We start from the raw sequence: 15,914 nt of genomic DNA, 5'->3' as shown, positions 1-15,914 counted from the left end.
GCAGCTTGAACAACACTGTGTTGGTTATTGGTGGAGGTGGGGGTGAAGGCCTCAGGAGTAGAGCCTTTACTGGGACAGATGAGCCTAATTAGTCTTCCTACACACTTCTTCTCTTTGCCTGTTTTATGCAGAGCTCTCTGGGGACTGTGAGTGTCGAAATGGAGGAACGTGTCTCGATGGAAACGTAACTATATGCCAGTGCTCACCTGGATATTTTGGTCTTCTCTGTGAATTTGGTAGGAATAAAGTTTTTTCTGGTCTACCTGAACCTTTTTGGTATATTCTCTAAACTTCTCTTGTGTGTCTGTAAATCGTTAAGACTCGCAAACAATAATAACAACCATCAACCATGTGTCCACTTCATGTGGGGGAAGCACAGCTCTCTGCCTGTTGTTGGATTGCAGTTCCCATCATCCTCAGTCAGCATAGTCAATGGTGCGAGTTGCAGTCCAACAACATCTAGAGGACTGAACTTTGCTCTCAACTGAGTTACAAGAACTTGTAATAGATGAGAGCCAAGATCCAGTACAACAGACAATATTGCAAATAGCTTGGAGCTCTCAACACTTATGGACTAAATTATTCAAGGCAAGGAGTTGATTTTTTTGTTTTTGCAGTCACTGAGCAATGACTGCAGTGGATGATGCCACATAAATACACTGGTGGCACTTTTCACATTGCTTGTATTCAATAGGATCTCAGCCTGCATGTGTTACTGATTATCATTATAGCTGTTTGAGAGTGTCTTAACTTTAAGGTTCTCTGGGGGGGGGGCATTCTAAAAATAGCTTCCACAGTTAGGAAAGTAAGGGGTTCTAGTAGTGTACTTAATAGTTGCAGGTGGATCTTCTACTACTTTCTGGAGATTAGTAAGGCACTGGTAAATGTTAGGTTGACTGATGGCCATTTTTTTCAAATTGTTTGAAAGAGGGATTGCTGCTTATGAGGTATACACAGCAAGTGAGTTTTACATATTGTTTCTGAAATCTATAAACTTGTTAGGTCAAATGCAAAACTGGGATGTAAAAATAATCTCGTGTATAACTTGTGAAGCACTGTACGTCTCATATCAACTTAATTCTCTACATATTATTGTCTATCTCCAGTCTCTGTCTCTTTCAAAGAAAGAAAATGGCAATTCCCATTATATTATTTCTTTGGAAAAGGAAGGATGGATGGATATGCCTTCAAGTCACCTGTCAACTTATGGTGACCCTATGAATTTCATAGTTCTTCTCAAGTTATACAAATACTCCATATGACTTTTTAGATCAGTAGCAAAATACATTTCCAATGTTTTACTGGCCCAGATAGAAATGGAGGTATTATATTCCAAGAACAAAGAATCCCTCATTTCTTGAGTGCCTATTCCAATTCCCTTAGAATTACAGTCGCTCCTCCATTTTCGCAGACTTGAAGTCCACGTCCCTCACCCTTTTGCGGGGAGCAGAGGGACAAAATGGGGGGTGCACTGCCATTCAAGCCAATGGAGCTTGAATATAGGTGAATTTCTGTTTTTTTAAGGGGGGAGGCGGGTCCAGAACTGTACATCTAGATTAGCTATTCTTGAGCCATTGCACAGTTATAGCAGTTTGATACCATTTTGCCACAGCTCTGTACTTCAGAATTCTAGGATTTGTAGTTCCACAAGGCACTTGAAATCCTGTAATGCACTCCCCTACACTATAGCATTAGTATTCTCAGGCAGACAATTGTAAATACCTCACAGAACTACAAATTCTAGGACTGTAGGGTGGAACCATAACAATTAAAATAGCAACCTATAGAAGTCATAACACTCTCCTGAGCTCCCATCTTCCATACAGATCAACAACCAATCTTCATAGTGCTTCATATTGATCAGATTCTGAAATTCTTTCTTTCTTGACACAACTATCACATGTTCCAACACTAAGGAATATATGCAAAGGTGCTTTGCTTGCCAACACCACAAATAATTTTTGCTAGTGCCATGATGCAAGAGATTGGTGAACTGCTGCCCTGAAATGGACTATGCACTTAGTGTGGCATTTCAGTAATGACATGATGCACAAAGGATATGGTTTCAGAGCCCCCAAATAATAGCCTTTAATTCTTGATAAAGTTACTTCATTCCCAAGGACATGATTTAGAGGCAAATGATGCAGAAGCTAAGCAAATATTGCTCTAGTCAATGTCTGGATGAAAGACCACCTATACATGTCTTTTTATGCTGTCTGATGGAAGGAAAGTGAGATACTGTATAAGTAGAGTTTGTTCAATTATATAACTGGATGGAAGTTCCATGTAAAATTGCCAGCTGCTGGTCCAAAATAATGTTTTAGTAACTGTACACTAAGAAGTGGTATTACTCAGACTGCAATAGCACTGTGATTCCTTCTGAAATTCTCACAGCCAATCCAACAATAGCAATTGTGTTAAACTCACCAAAGATGAACAGTATGATAAACATCTTACAAAGTGGGCTTTGCCATGGATTGCCACTCAGATGAAGTGCTTTCGTGCCAGCTTCCATGTGTACTTGCAATGTTTGAATTAAACTTTGCATTAAATTGAAGAGTGTTCTTTTGGTAAATAAAACATGTACCAAGTGCTAAGTGTTAACTATGTAAGTAAAGTACCCCCTATACCAGGATAAGCAAAGGAGATTCATCTTTATGCTTGAAAAGGAAGAGGCCTGTTCCACAATAACTTGCAAACATGCAAGCAATGCCAACTGCAGTTTTCATATTCATTATCATTTTTTACTTTCTTTCCTATGTACACAATGTCAGGTAGAGGTTTGATATCTCCTCATAGGACCCAGATGGTGTTATTCAGCCTCCTGTTGGTCATAACATACATAGTAAACAATGAGATTTATGTGAATTGCTTTTCAATAAATTTGGAGGGCCACAATTTGTCTATGTCTGATTCAGTGCATAACACTGTTCATCTCTATAAAACTTATTTCTTTGGCACTGAACTCTATGATAGGGTATTGCCATGTCTATATGTGCTTTTCCCCACTACCACAGAAGTGACTGCTACACCTTGCAATATGAACACCCAGTGCCCAGATGGAGGCTACTGCATGGAATATGGAGGCAGTTATCTTTGTGTGTGCCATACGGATTATGGGACTAACCACAGTAAGTAAGACAGGAAGCCCAGAAACACCAGAATGCGCTTTAGATAAGAAGGTCGTGGTGAGAAACTCATATTAACACCAACTTCTATTTCTCAGCCCATGATACATGATGCTGTGTCATTAAAAGTAAAGGACAGTGAAACTCAGGGTCAGGAAGCATGATGCTATTGATAGAACGTTTGGTTTGAATGCAAGAAATATGTTGCATATGACAAGGAAGTGTGGGAACAGAAAAATGAAGAAACTAGTGTAGGGTTACCCTAAAAAAAAACAATTTTGAAGGGAGGATTTTCTTTGGGATTACAGCAGAGGAAAAGGGATTAAACTCTGCTTTGCTACCTATTGCCATCCCACCAGTAATCAGCCCACTCCACTTCCACTTTGCTAGTGATTTTAAAAGACTGTATCACATCCAGTTAGGCCCTTCGTAAGCTGGGAATTATGTATTTTTAACATATGTTGCCAAAAGCATCAACTATTGGGCAGTAAATGGTCCCACGAAGTATGTGGGCTTGTGGACCTCTGGGTTTCTTAATTCAAACATATGTCTCCATTTTTCCCCATGTCGTTTAATTGAGCTCCTTTCCATGGGGCAGGTGGGATTTTCATTTAGCATCAGCCCATGTGAGGCCATGTCTGCTTTTGCAGCTGAGCCACCCTCTCCCTGTGACTCGGAGCCTTGCCTGAATGGTGGATCGTGTGAAGCTCAAGAAGACTCCTACACTTGTGAATGTACCCGAGGCTTCATTGGCAGGCACTGTGAGAAAGGTACATGACAGCCCTTGGTGGTAGAGCAGTGGGTTCATACTTATTTTTTTAATACACATGAAATATTTGCCTCCTAGCACAGGCAGAGTTAATTCAGGTTAAGTAATATCATTCTCTCCCATTTCTGAGTGAGGAATGGTTTCTCCTGTAGCCAGTCAAAGTAGTGGGAGATTGGCTAGATTGTTTGTTTTATTTATTTTGTTTATTGCTTATTCCCCAATTTCTCTCCAGAGTTTAGACCCAAAGGTCTAAAACGAAAGCAAAGATGTATTTATAAAACCAAGAGACTTTACAATACTAAAACAAAATAATTATATTTAATCATAATTATAGATTTTTAAATTATAATATTATATGAGTCATTTAAATTATAATGTTATATGAGATTTAAAAACAATTTTGCCCTATTTACATCATAAGCTGACAAATGAACTTTAAAATCAGCTTCTAATTAAACCTCTCTGGATCTGTATATGTACTGGTAGCTGCAAGACAGATTGTATGAGAAGAACCCAACTGGCTTAAATCAAACTACTATCTGGTCTAGCATCCTTCTTTCCACACTGACTCATCAGATGCTTCCAGAGAGCATACTAGCAGAACATGGTGGCAATAGACCTCCTTTGCAGTTTCTTCTAAGCAGAAGTGGATGGTGACAATAATTGGGCGGGGCAGTAAATCCAGTCAGTTATGCATTAAATCCAATCTTTAATGTGAATTTTAAAGGATCTAGCCAAAGTACTAGACATATTTTGGGGACAGTGTATGACACCTTGGAAAGCTCCTTTATAGGTCAGGCTAAAACCCAGAGCAGATTCAGCAGAATCATAGAATTGTAGAGTTGGAAGAGACCACAAGGGCATCCAGTCAACCCTCACTGCCATGCAAAAAATCTCAGTCAAAGCATCCCCGACAGATGGCCATCCATCTGTGATCAAGAAACTGTCCTTTAAAAAAAGACCACAAATAAGCCAGAGGAAATCTCCATATTCTGTCACAGTAAATTCATTCAATGAATTTTTCTGTGATGCAGAAAGTGCCCTGCCTTTTATTTGTGCAGGGTGAATTGTACATTAGTTTCTTTGCATTGGGCAGTGAAGGGTGAGGAAGCAATTTAAGTGGTGAAAGGATTGAAGGAACAGTGAGTAGCACTCTTCCAGTCTGGTTCTAAATTAGGAGAGATTTGTTTTAAAAGGGCTTGTAATAAGTATTGACTCTTTTCTATTCCCAGCAAGGCCAAAGCTGTGCAGCTCCAGCCCTTGCCGCAATGGAGGGACATGTAAGGAATCAGATGGTGAATACCACTGCACCTGCCCCTACCGGTTTACAGGAAAGCACTGCGAGATAGGTACCCTTCTCTGCATACACTGTAGCAATTGAAGTTATATGAAATGTCTTTTGATTGTTTATTGATCTTTTGATTTTCCAGGTAAACCTGATCCCTGTGCCTCAGGGCCTTGTCAAAATGGAGGCACCTGCTTCCATTACATTGGCAAGTACAAGTGTGACTGCCTTCCAGGGTATGCTGGACGACACTGTGAGATAGGTATGGAATGGGAAAGATTCCATTCATTGGACCCCAAATGATTGCCTTTTTAATCTTTTAGAAATTTGCCCCTCCAGTTACTGCTGCAATATAATTACATCAACCCCAAACACTGACCAGTAAGGAAGACATAATGAGAGTTGTAGTTTAACAGAATTCCAAAGTTGAGGCTACAGTATTAAATATTTGGTTGCTTTCCACTGTAGAAGTTTAAAAAACTGATGGAAGGCATAATTTTAAATGCATACATCTGAGCTAGAATTATCCTGGATAACAAGCAGAAACACTGCTCTATTGTGTAGGTTCAACAATAGCTGAATACCCTGAGCATAACTTTTCTAAGTGTGGGTAACCTAAAATAGCTCACAGTGGGTATTTTTGTAAGCTCTGTTTAAAATTCTAAATGAAACTGTTTAAAATACATAATGGAATAATTGTCTATGGTGGGGTGTGGGGTCTATTTCTCAGCTCCTTCTCCTTGTATTTTGCATCCATGTGAAAATGGAGCCACTTGTGAAGATCTTGGCCACAGCTATGTCTGCATATGCCCAGCTGGTTACACTGGAAGGCTCTGTGAAGCAGGTAAAAATAAAGAACACTGGCAACTCAGGTAAAAATACAAAAGCCGCTAACTATTGGAACATTGCTTAGCCCTCGGAAAATGTGAACCATCACATAAGATGTTGTCCCTCCTAATGCAGATGTCAAGGCTTGCAGTCTCTTCAAAACAGGCCATTCTTAGGGTAATTTCAAGACTGTTGCTCAGGAAAAGTCTGTCTTAAACATCCATGTTTTGCGCCCTCCCAGAAGGCATCTGACTCCATCCCTGTATCCACCATCTTGAGGGAGAGGAAGGCAACCCAGCTCCAACAGGCCTCTGAGGGAGAGCAGATCTGCTGGACTTTTCCCCTTCCCTATTGCCATTCCCTTCTCCTTTTGTGTCTTGTCTTTTTAGATTGTAAGCCTGAGGGCAGGGAAATGTCTAATTAACAAACTGTAAGCCGCTCTCATAGCCTTTTGGCTGAAGAGCGGGGTATAAATTATTATTATTATTATTATTTGGGTTCTGGCACAAGAATCAGTGAGGTAGGCTAGATCTCACAAACTAGGACCTTTCAACAGAGCTGCTCTTTCCTCAGAAAGAAGGAATTCACATTCACATTCATCTTTGTGAATGCTTGTTTTTCCAACTTGTCTCTTAAACTTGTCCCTCAAACAAATGTGCACAGACAGTTAAACTGCTTTGGTGCAACTACTTAATCTTAGGAGCTGGAACAACAGTTTTTGATCAAAGATCTCATTAAAAAAATGGAACAAGATCACTTTTCAAAGACAATTCACCAAGTTACTTGCACCAAAGTGAGTGTACCTTTGTGTTATGGGCTGTGTGGAGAAAATAGGTCCCCAGCCTTTGCACTGGACTGATCAGTACAAAGCTTTTAGTTACATCAATTTTGCTAACTTGCAGCCCATAGACAATATAATAAATTCAGTTCAACACAACTCTTCCTAATTCACCTCTCTCTTTTTTCATCTAGAGGTAGATTGTGGCAAGCCCAATGAGGTGAAGCATGCTCATGTGACATTCAACTCAACTAAGATAGGCTCTCTGGCTGAATATCAGTGTGATCTTGGATATGCTTTGAGTCCTCAGAACAACCCTAGGGTGTGCAGAGCAAAAGGTGCCTGGAGTGATCCTCCACAGTGTAATGGTAATTCATATTGTGTGCTTGGGGGAGGGGGCAATTGAACAGACATATCAGGACCAGTACTGCCATTAAACATAACTGGATGGCCTTCTTTGGCACCTAAATTTGTGTGTTGTGAAAAGGCTGAAAACTGAGACTGGTTGTTTCTAAAATGTACCAGTGTCATACCCAGAAGTTATGGATCTGTCATGACAAGAAATATGAGGGGATACAGTGATGTAGTAATATGTTGCCTTTTGAGTGAACACACTTAAATAATGACTGAACAGGGCTCCTGTTTTCAGACTTTTCCATGGCAGATTGATGATGTCTGTCTTTCCACCATCACTTACAGAAATTGATGAGTGCCAGTCTCAGCCGTGTCTGAATGGGGGCTTGTGTAAGAATCGAATTGCTGCTTTCCTCTGCTTGTGCAAAGGTGGCTATACAGGACACCACTGTGAGTTGGGTAAGAGAATATGCAAATACGTTTGGCAGAAATTTGGATGATGTGTGTGTCTATGGTTTTAATTAACCATCTGCATTATCAGGAGTGGAGCTAGGCCAATCTGGAATCAGGAGCACCACAGGATGTCACCAGTTGCCCCCACATATTCTTGGGAACCACAGCCAACACTGAAGCATAGACATAACAGCTACTCTTTTAAAATCTTTAAAACAGGACCTCATGGAGCACTAGAGGGTGATCACTTGGAAGGCCCTATTGCTACTTCTTTCTTCTAAGCATGAGCCCCTAAGCTGAGCCACTGTGTGCTACTGGGTGAAATGATAGGAGAGAATAGTAGCTCCACATCCCAAGATATTTTCAGTCTAAATTTTGAAAATATGACAGATAAAGGGAACATGCAAAGTGGAGGGGCAAGATCATGAGGGATGAGCAGGATAGTTATGGAATTCAACTTTACTTCCTTTTGGGATGGGCTCTCTGAGGTTGTGAAATGCTTATAATACTACTGTAGGGAAGTTGCTTCAAGCAGTTAAGAACTGACAAAAAGCAAAAGTAAAAGGTGACAGAAATAGAGTCTGAATCCTGAATGCAACTATTCAATGACTCATGTGCAAGGACTACTGTAATGATGAAGGCAGGGAAATAGAAGGTGAAAAGAAAAGGAAGAACAAGTGACCTTTTCCACACTTTCCACAAAGTAGGGATGCTGGCAGTGAAAATCTTTTAATTGAGTGGGTAGCATGAGCATGAGAGACAGCATGCTATACTGGTTTGAGGACTGGACTACAACTCTGGAGATCAGGGTTGAAATCCCCACTCAGCCATGGAAACCCACTAGGTAACCTTGGGCAAGTCACAGTCTCTCAGCCTCAGAGAAGGGCAAAGGCAAGCACCCACTGAGCAAATCTTGCCAGGAAAAACCCTTGATAGGGTTGCCTTGCAGTCGCCATAAGTTGGAAATGATTTGAAGGCACACAGCAACAACAAGCATGAATATGCACTGCTCAGGGGATGGGGTAGAGGAGAGGGGCAGGGAGAAAAGCAACCTATTTACTTGTTCTTGAGATTGCAGCATTTATGTTGTGGTGGCCCACTGAATTTTGCCAGACTTATGAATTATACAGGGTTAGTGTGCTGGGAAACTAAGGCTGCTGCCACACTGCAGAATTAACAGTTTGACACCACCTTAATTCTGCAGTCTAGCTGAGGCCACACAATTATAGCAACTTGGTCCCGCTGTTAATTCCCATGTCTCCATCCTGTGAGAACGTGGAATTTGCAGTTTTATACAGTGCTCAGAATTCATTGCTACAAAACTCTAGTGGACTCCCCTGAACTATAGCACAAGAACTCTCTGGGAAAGAATTCTAAACAAACTGTGAAACTGCACTAGCTGTATAACTGTGTAGTATAGATACACTCTGTGTGGAAATCTGCTATTCTGATAATCTGGGTGCCAATGGGCATCTGTTCTAAGTGTCCATATGGATCTTGGATAGTTTGAAGTTAATGCTTCAAACACTCTAAACATGTGACTGTTTCTAAAATAAGTATTAAAGAAAAGACCTCAACTTGCAGCCACTGAAAGAGTCCCTTGGTCTTGTAAATCCAGAACAGTACTAAACAGAGCAGCTCATTTAAGAACAACCTCTCTATATATACAGTCATCCCTCCCGATTCCCAGTCTTGCCATTCATGTCCCTCGGTCTTTCACGGACAGCAAGCCAGGAGGGACATACTGGTGTGTGTGTGTGTGCCATGCCGCACACAGGCGCGTGCCCCCATTGATTACAGTGGGGCTCCAGTGTTGGCAATTTTCCCTATTCATGAGGGGTGGGGGGGTCTGGAACAGGTCCCCCGTGAATTGGAAGGGATGACTGTATTTTAAAAACTGAAAGAAAAAGATTAATCTCAAAATAAAATGAGACTAAAAGAAATCTCTTTGAATGACACAAATTTATTTGGAGATTACGTTTACTGGGTACCAGTGGGGTATGTCTTCTGCCTGCTTTAGGTGCCTTTTCACACTGCACACTTACGGCACTATTATTCTGCTACAATTGGATAAAGCTGTGAAGTTTATCTGTCATGTAACCATTGTTCAGTTGCATTGCTTAATAGCATTGTCTTCTTTCTCTGTAGAGTGTCTGTGTCACTGGCAGGAGAAATGGGCAAAAACAAGCTTTGGATGATCAGTGATCTCTTTCATGAGAATGTTTTCTTTAAACTTGCTGAACTGAGAAACAGGGGAAGGAGGACTGCATAACTTCCCATTATATTTATATTTTTAGATATAAAAAATGATGTTATCAGATAACACAAATGAAGACCAAGAAAAGGAAGCCTTAGTACAATTGACACAAAAATTCTTTCCTTTGAGAGGCATGGAAAGAACTGCAGGGAACACACAGCTGAGTGCTTATCAAAGAATGGAACAATATAGACTGGGAGTAATGCCATTATTAACATAGAGAGGAAGGTGCCACATGAAAGTAGCAAATCCATTAATTAGTTTTTTCCCAATATGGTATGTTGCAGATGTGTTGGACTACAGCTCCCACTATCCCCAACCTCCATGCTTTACTGACTATAGATAATAGGGTTGTAGCCCAACTAATCTGGAGAGCACTAGAGTTAGACAAAGCTATGTTAACTGAATGAAAACATAGTTCTTTCATTATTTTAAAACAATCAAGTTGATAAATAAATTTTACAGAAATTGTAATGTGTCAGAATACTTTCAGATTCTCATTTCTCATTGCAGTTACATTAGGCTACAAGATCAGATGTTTAATTACACTTCATGCCCTATTCTTCCTTTATAAGTAGAAGTCCATGTATTTCCCATGTATTCTCCCATTCAGGCATTGCTTGTAGACAAGTGTCTATGCCTTCAGGCTTTCTTTGGACAGGGATTTGTTTAAAACCAACTTTCATAGGTGGCCTTCAGATCTACATTTAGCTTTCCCACATCAAAACTAAATACTGTCTGTGATGTCATTGTTTCCAGGTAATTGTTGCTGGTACTTTATTATTATTTAAGTTTTACCAAGTTCGTAACCTGATATGTGTATAGTATATTTTTCTTGACTCTCTGTAGGCAAGCAAAGGTGCACAGAGCTTATGCATGCTTAGTGCACAAGGGGAATCTCACTACAGAAGCAATCCAAGCAGTCTCTCAAAGTGTCACTGAAGCAATGTATGGTCAGTAAGCTGTGCCTACATTCCTTCAGGTTACAGTTTGATCAGAGCTGTGCCTACATTCCTTCAGGTTGCAGTTTGATCAGATAGTGTGTTGTAGTTATTCAAGGTGGCAAAAAACTTTTTCCAGACCTCATAGCAGGGCCCATTCTTGCCTTCTTCAGGGGCCTACCTGTTTGCGATGCTGCTTTGCCATTTAACCCATAGCATGATTTTAACCATAATACAGTAGCATTTCTTAGAATACAGTGCTACGATGTGTGGTGACCTGTTCTTTTTCTTTTCTGCCTAGGAAATTACTATATGCTCTACTATTGAATTACTGCCCCTCCCTGAGTGGTTCCTGTCTTGATAGGCAATAACAAAGTACAACCTATGGTCCAGTCCTATATGCTGCTCTCACTTCTGCATAAGAGAATATGGGCCAGGCTTTAAATTAAGTATTAACTGTAAAGTACCTCTTAGTGAGCCAATAACTATTGACAAGCCTAATTTCAAATAGATGTTATTAACTGTGAATAGCAAATGTACAATGGGATCTTGGTTTCCATTGGGGTTTGGTTCCAGGACCCCTTATGGACACCAAAATCCATGGATGCTCAGTTCCCTTTATATACAATAATGTAGTGAAATGGTGCCCCTTATATAAAATTGCAAGATCAAGATTTGCTTTTTGGAATTTTTTTTTTGGGGGGGGGCTAAGGGGAGAATATTTTCAAGCCTTGGATAGTTGAATCTATGGAGGCAGAATCTATGGATATGGAGGGCCAACGGTACCATCTAATTCTAATGACCCTATGTTAGCTCTGGGTGATACAGCAGAGCTGCTGTGGCCATAAAGTGCAGTTTTGAGAACGGAAATAGTAGCAAGAGCTTTTAACTACCTTTAACTGTTCCCAAAAGGCATAACATGCTGACTCAATTTTATGCAACAACTATTAATCTGATGCTGCTAGTTTTCTACTTTCAATACTGCTGTTGTGCTGATGAAGTCATTTCAAGTGTTTGTTTCTTCTTTGCTTCTGTAGAGATTGATGAATGTCGATCGGCTCCTTGCAAGAATGGTGGGACCTGCAAAGATCACCCAGGATCCTTTATCTGTCATTGCCCAGAGGGTTTCATTGGAATCCAGTGTGAAACGGGTAAATAATGTATTGATGAAGACCATTCTTGGGGGCACCAGTATTTCTGCCTGCTAAGAATTAGAGTCTTTAAGGTGCCACAAGACTCTGTTGATTTTTCTGCAAGAGGTTAACATAAGACCTTATCACACAAGAGGCAAAGCACCAAAATCCCGTGGATAAATGGGGTTTAGATCCTGGGAATATCCTGCAAAAGCAGGATTGTTTTCAGACATGTCGGGCTAATTGAGCATTAACGTGAGATTAACCTGTGCAGACAGTGGGCAAAATCACGTCACTTTTTAGTTTGGGGATTTTCCCCAAAATTAAAAGTGGCACGATTTTGCAACTTTCTGCACAGGTTAATGTCACATTAATGCTCAATTAGCCTGACATCGTCTGAAAACAAACCCACTTTTGTGGGATATTCCCAGATTTAAACCCCATTTATCCATGGGATTTGGGTGCTTCCCTCCCATGTGATAATGCCCATATTTAACATGGAAACTGTAATCATTAAATTACTTTATCCCCTTCATTGACCCCCTCTGGTTTTGGCACTGATTTCTTAATGCTGCTTACTATCAAAGTTTAAAAGCGCATATGGAGATTATTATTTTTGGCTTGGAAGGCAGAGGTTACTTTCTGTAACCAATTCAGTTGCCATGGGGTTGTGCAAGTCACAAAAACCACAGTGGTAAAATGAAAATTGTCACTTCTCTGAACCTTAAAAAAACAGTTTTAATACTATTTGATCTGCAGTCTCATTACATTCTGACCAGAGAGGTTTTGGGTGGCACAGTGCCTTGCAGTAATCAACTAATAAACTCAGCATAGAAGGCAGTTGCAGCAGGAGAGATCAGGGACCAGACACTGTGTGTTGGGTTAAATATGGCCACAACTTTAATGCTTATACAGGGGTCATAAATGTCATCGTGAATGCCATCATAAATCAATCATAAATGTTGTTATAAATCAATCATACGATATACATAAATCAATCATAATTGGGTCATAAATTCAATTATGATTGATGGCCCGGCTTCAACTGGCAGAAGCCACATGTGCAAGCCTATTTAAGGGCTGGAAGTGCCGCCACAAATTTTGCAAGACTTCTCTGTGATTTGGAGTGAATTTTGCACAGATCTCTCTTAAAACCTCGCAAGGGGCAGCTGGCCTCACAAGATTTGTCTTGAAGGTTTCTGAGTTGTTACTCTGAGAGCAAGCAGCTGCAAACTGAACCCCTCCGGGAGGCATCACACTGAGTCTTGTCTGTAGTGGCCAGCTACGGTCCCAGCAAGTTTAATGACATGCTATTACTTTTAGGCTGCTATATATTAGTAAGGCAGGCTTTGCCTTGAGGCCTCTCACTTTAAATAATAAAATTTTCACATGGTCAGTAGAACGATCTGTTATAAGCAGCTGTTTCTGACTGATAATATCCCACCACATTCCATTTTCAGCCATCCTCCTTTTTTAACCAATGCATTCTAATGCCTTTTTTTTCTACCACGCAAACTTTTAATTAAGTGATCAGAAAATTGTCATTGATGAAATCACTGTGGCGTGAAGCCTATCATTAGACTAGACCACAGTAGAATCAGTGAATCTACCTATGTGTTGAAACATCTTTCAACAGTAGTTTTTTGTGGGTTTTTTGGTCTGTGTGGCCATGTTCTAGAAGAGTTCTCTGAAGATGTCAGCCACAGATGCTGGTGAAACATCAGGAAGAAACTCTTCTAGAACATGGCCACATAGCCCGAAAAACCCACAAAAAACTATGGATGCCAGCCATGAAAGCCTTCGACTTCACACCTTTCATCAGTTGATTCAGTGGGTCTGCTTTTGTTGAGACTAAGCAACAAAATTCAGGTTATCACCTGAAAACATTTTAAATTTAAACCATCTGTTGTTAAATTTAGATTTCTTCTGAGTAATTTTGGAATTATACAAAACCATCCCCTTCTGTGATGGAGAATGTGTGGCTTTCTTAATGTTTCTGGACTATAACTCACATTGTACCTCACTTTTGACTACACTGGCTATAGCTAATGAGAGTTAGACTTGAGCAGCATTCATATACAGTCGGCCCTTCTTATACACAGATTTTTTATACACGGATTCAAGCATACACAGTTTGAAAATGTTCCAAAAAAGTATAAATTTACCTTGATGCTCCATTTTTTTATTAGGGACACCATTTTGCTATGTCATTATACTTAATGGGACTTGAGCATACACGGATTTTGTTATACACAGGGGATCTTGGAACCAAACCCCAGCGTATAACAAGGATCCACTGTACTGATCAGTCCTGACAATATACTTTCATGAGGAAGAGGAAGAGGAAAGGAGAGCACATAGAGCTCTCTGTAAATAATCCATAAATTATTCTGCACAGAGGTGGGCAACTACAGCAGGGCCTGAGGCTAAGCTTCTGTCAACTCTCTAGGAGTTGCCCAGAGTGCTCAAAAATACCAAAAATGGAGAGGAAAAAATCCAACCCAGAGTCAACCACTAAGGAATCGATTGGTTTTTTTCCCTGTTAAATAGTATAGGACCCCCTATAACCAATTTAAAAGTGAATTACTGTTCATGGATGCCCCTAATTTTGTTATTTTGCCAGAAAAGGTACACTTTGGGCATCTGGATGGATGAAGGGAGGGACCTTGGGAAGCCACATGCAGCTCTTGGGCTACACTTAGCCCACTTCTGCTTTAACAGGGACAGATTTGATTTCCTCCCTCCACCCAACCCCACAATACAACTACAGTAGAGAGATCTCGATAGTTATGCTCCATGATGGCCACAAGGCATAGTCCTTTGGCATGCTTGCCAACTTATATTTCTTGATTTGTCCTCTTTTTTAAAAAACCTGCACACAGATGCACAGCTTCATGATATTAAAAGATATATATCCAAACACTTAGTCTTGCTGAAATAAGCATGACAGAGAAGGCTCGTGTGCTTCATGATGTGGACATGATGAAGGAGCACGTCAGCAACCATATCACTTGTGCTTCCTTTAAGCACATTGTTCCTGCAAAATGAGTGCAAGGAAAAATTATTTCCAGTGCACTCCTTACTGAAGAATATACATGAATATGTGCCTAGCAAGAACTGAGCAGAGATGCTTCCTTTTTTTTCGCCCTCCAACATTTCAAACAGCCAGATCATCTGGAGTCAAAGGAAACCTGGAAACCATGCCCTATGAGGAGCAGCTTAGGGAATTAAGTGTGTTTAGACTGGGGTCAAGAAGATTAAATGATGACATGATAGCCGTGTTTAAATATTTGAAGGGATGTCATATTGAGAATGGAGCAGATTTGATTTCTGATGATCCAGGGGTTAAACACTAGGAAAAATGTCTGGAAAGTAAGAGCTGTTCAGCAGTGGAATGCACTGCCTTAGTGTGTACTGGAGTCTCCTTCTTTGGAGGTTTTTCAACAGAGAGTGGATGGCCATCTGTTGAGAGTGCTTTGATTGTGCATTTCTGGATGGCAGGAGGTTGGACTGGTAGCCCTTGTAGTCTCTTCCAACTCTATGATTCTAAGATGCTATAAGCAACATGCACACCCCAGTTGAACAGGTGGTAGGAAGTGTGGCCTTCCCTCTCTTTAATTTCATCCACTGATTGCATGCTTACTGAGGAGATAAACACATTTTGAGGATGGATCAAGGGCAGAGAACTTAGGCAGTGCTCTATGTCAAGCATCTAAAGTAGGCAAGGGATTCTCCACCAGATGCAGAGTCATCCTCTTAATTCCATGTGACACCTCCTACAGATATCTGAGTGAGTATATTTCTGCCCTCCAGAAGTGGATGCCTGTGAATCAAATCCTTGTCGGAATGGAGGAGACTGTGAAAATTATAGTGGTTCATACCTGTGTGTCTGTCCAGAAGGTTTCCTTGGCTACCACTGTGAAATAGGTAAGTTGAGATAAAATGCAAAGGAATTTAGTCAATTCAAAAGGTCTCATTAGCCTTTTGG

At 40.5% G+C, this 15,914-nt stretch overlaps 1 protein-coding gene across 7 annotated transcripts in view; it reads left to right on the top strand.

Annotated features, from left to right (window-relative positions):
- Window positions 1-15,914, top strand: part of SNED1 (sushi, nidogen and EGF like domains 1) — a 91,288-nt gene that overhangs the window by 53,912 nt on the left and 21,462 nt on the right. For all 7 annotated transcript variants that reach the window (XM_042458895.1, XM_042458894.1, XM_042458893.1 and 4 more), the window contains 10 exons: window positions 132-236; window positions 3,018-3,131; window positions 3,779-3,898; window positions 5,130-5,246; window positions 5,328-5,444; window positions 5,913-6,026; window positions 6,983-7,156; window positions 7,488-7,601; window positions 11,831-11,944; window positions 15,740-15,853. In XM_042458895.1, coding sequence (XP_042314829.1) covers window positions 132-236; window positions 3,018-3,131; window positions 3,779-3,898; window positions 5,130-5,246; window positions 5,328-5,444; window positions 5,913-6,026; window positions 6,983-7,156; window positions 7,488-7,601; window positions 11,831-11,944; window positions 15,740-15,853 — 1,203 coding nt within the window. The remainder of the gene's footprint in view (window positions 1-131; window positions 237-3,017; window positions 3,132-3,778; window positions 3,899-5,129; window positions 5,247-5,327; window positions 5,445-5,912; window positions 6,027-6,982; window positions 7,157-7,487; window positions 7,602-11,830; window positions 11,945-15,739; window positions 15,854-15,914) is intronic.

The sequence above is a fragment of the Sceloporus undulatus genome, chromosome 3, assembly GCF_019175285.1.
Source record: "Sceloporus undulatus isolate JIND9_A2432 ecotype Alabama chromosome 3, SceUnd_v1.1, whole genome shotgun sequence".
Classification (NCBI taxonomy): domain Eukaryota; kingdom Metazoa; phylum Chordata; class Lepidosauria; order Squamata; family Phrynosomatidae; genus Sceloporus; species Sceloporus undulatus.
The sequence above is the reverse complement of the archived record's forward strand: the minus strand, read 5'-3'. Positions and strand labels throughout refer to the sequence as shown.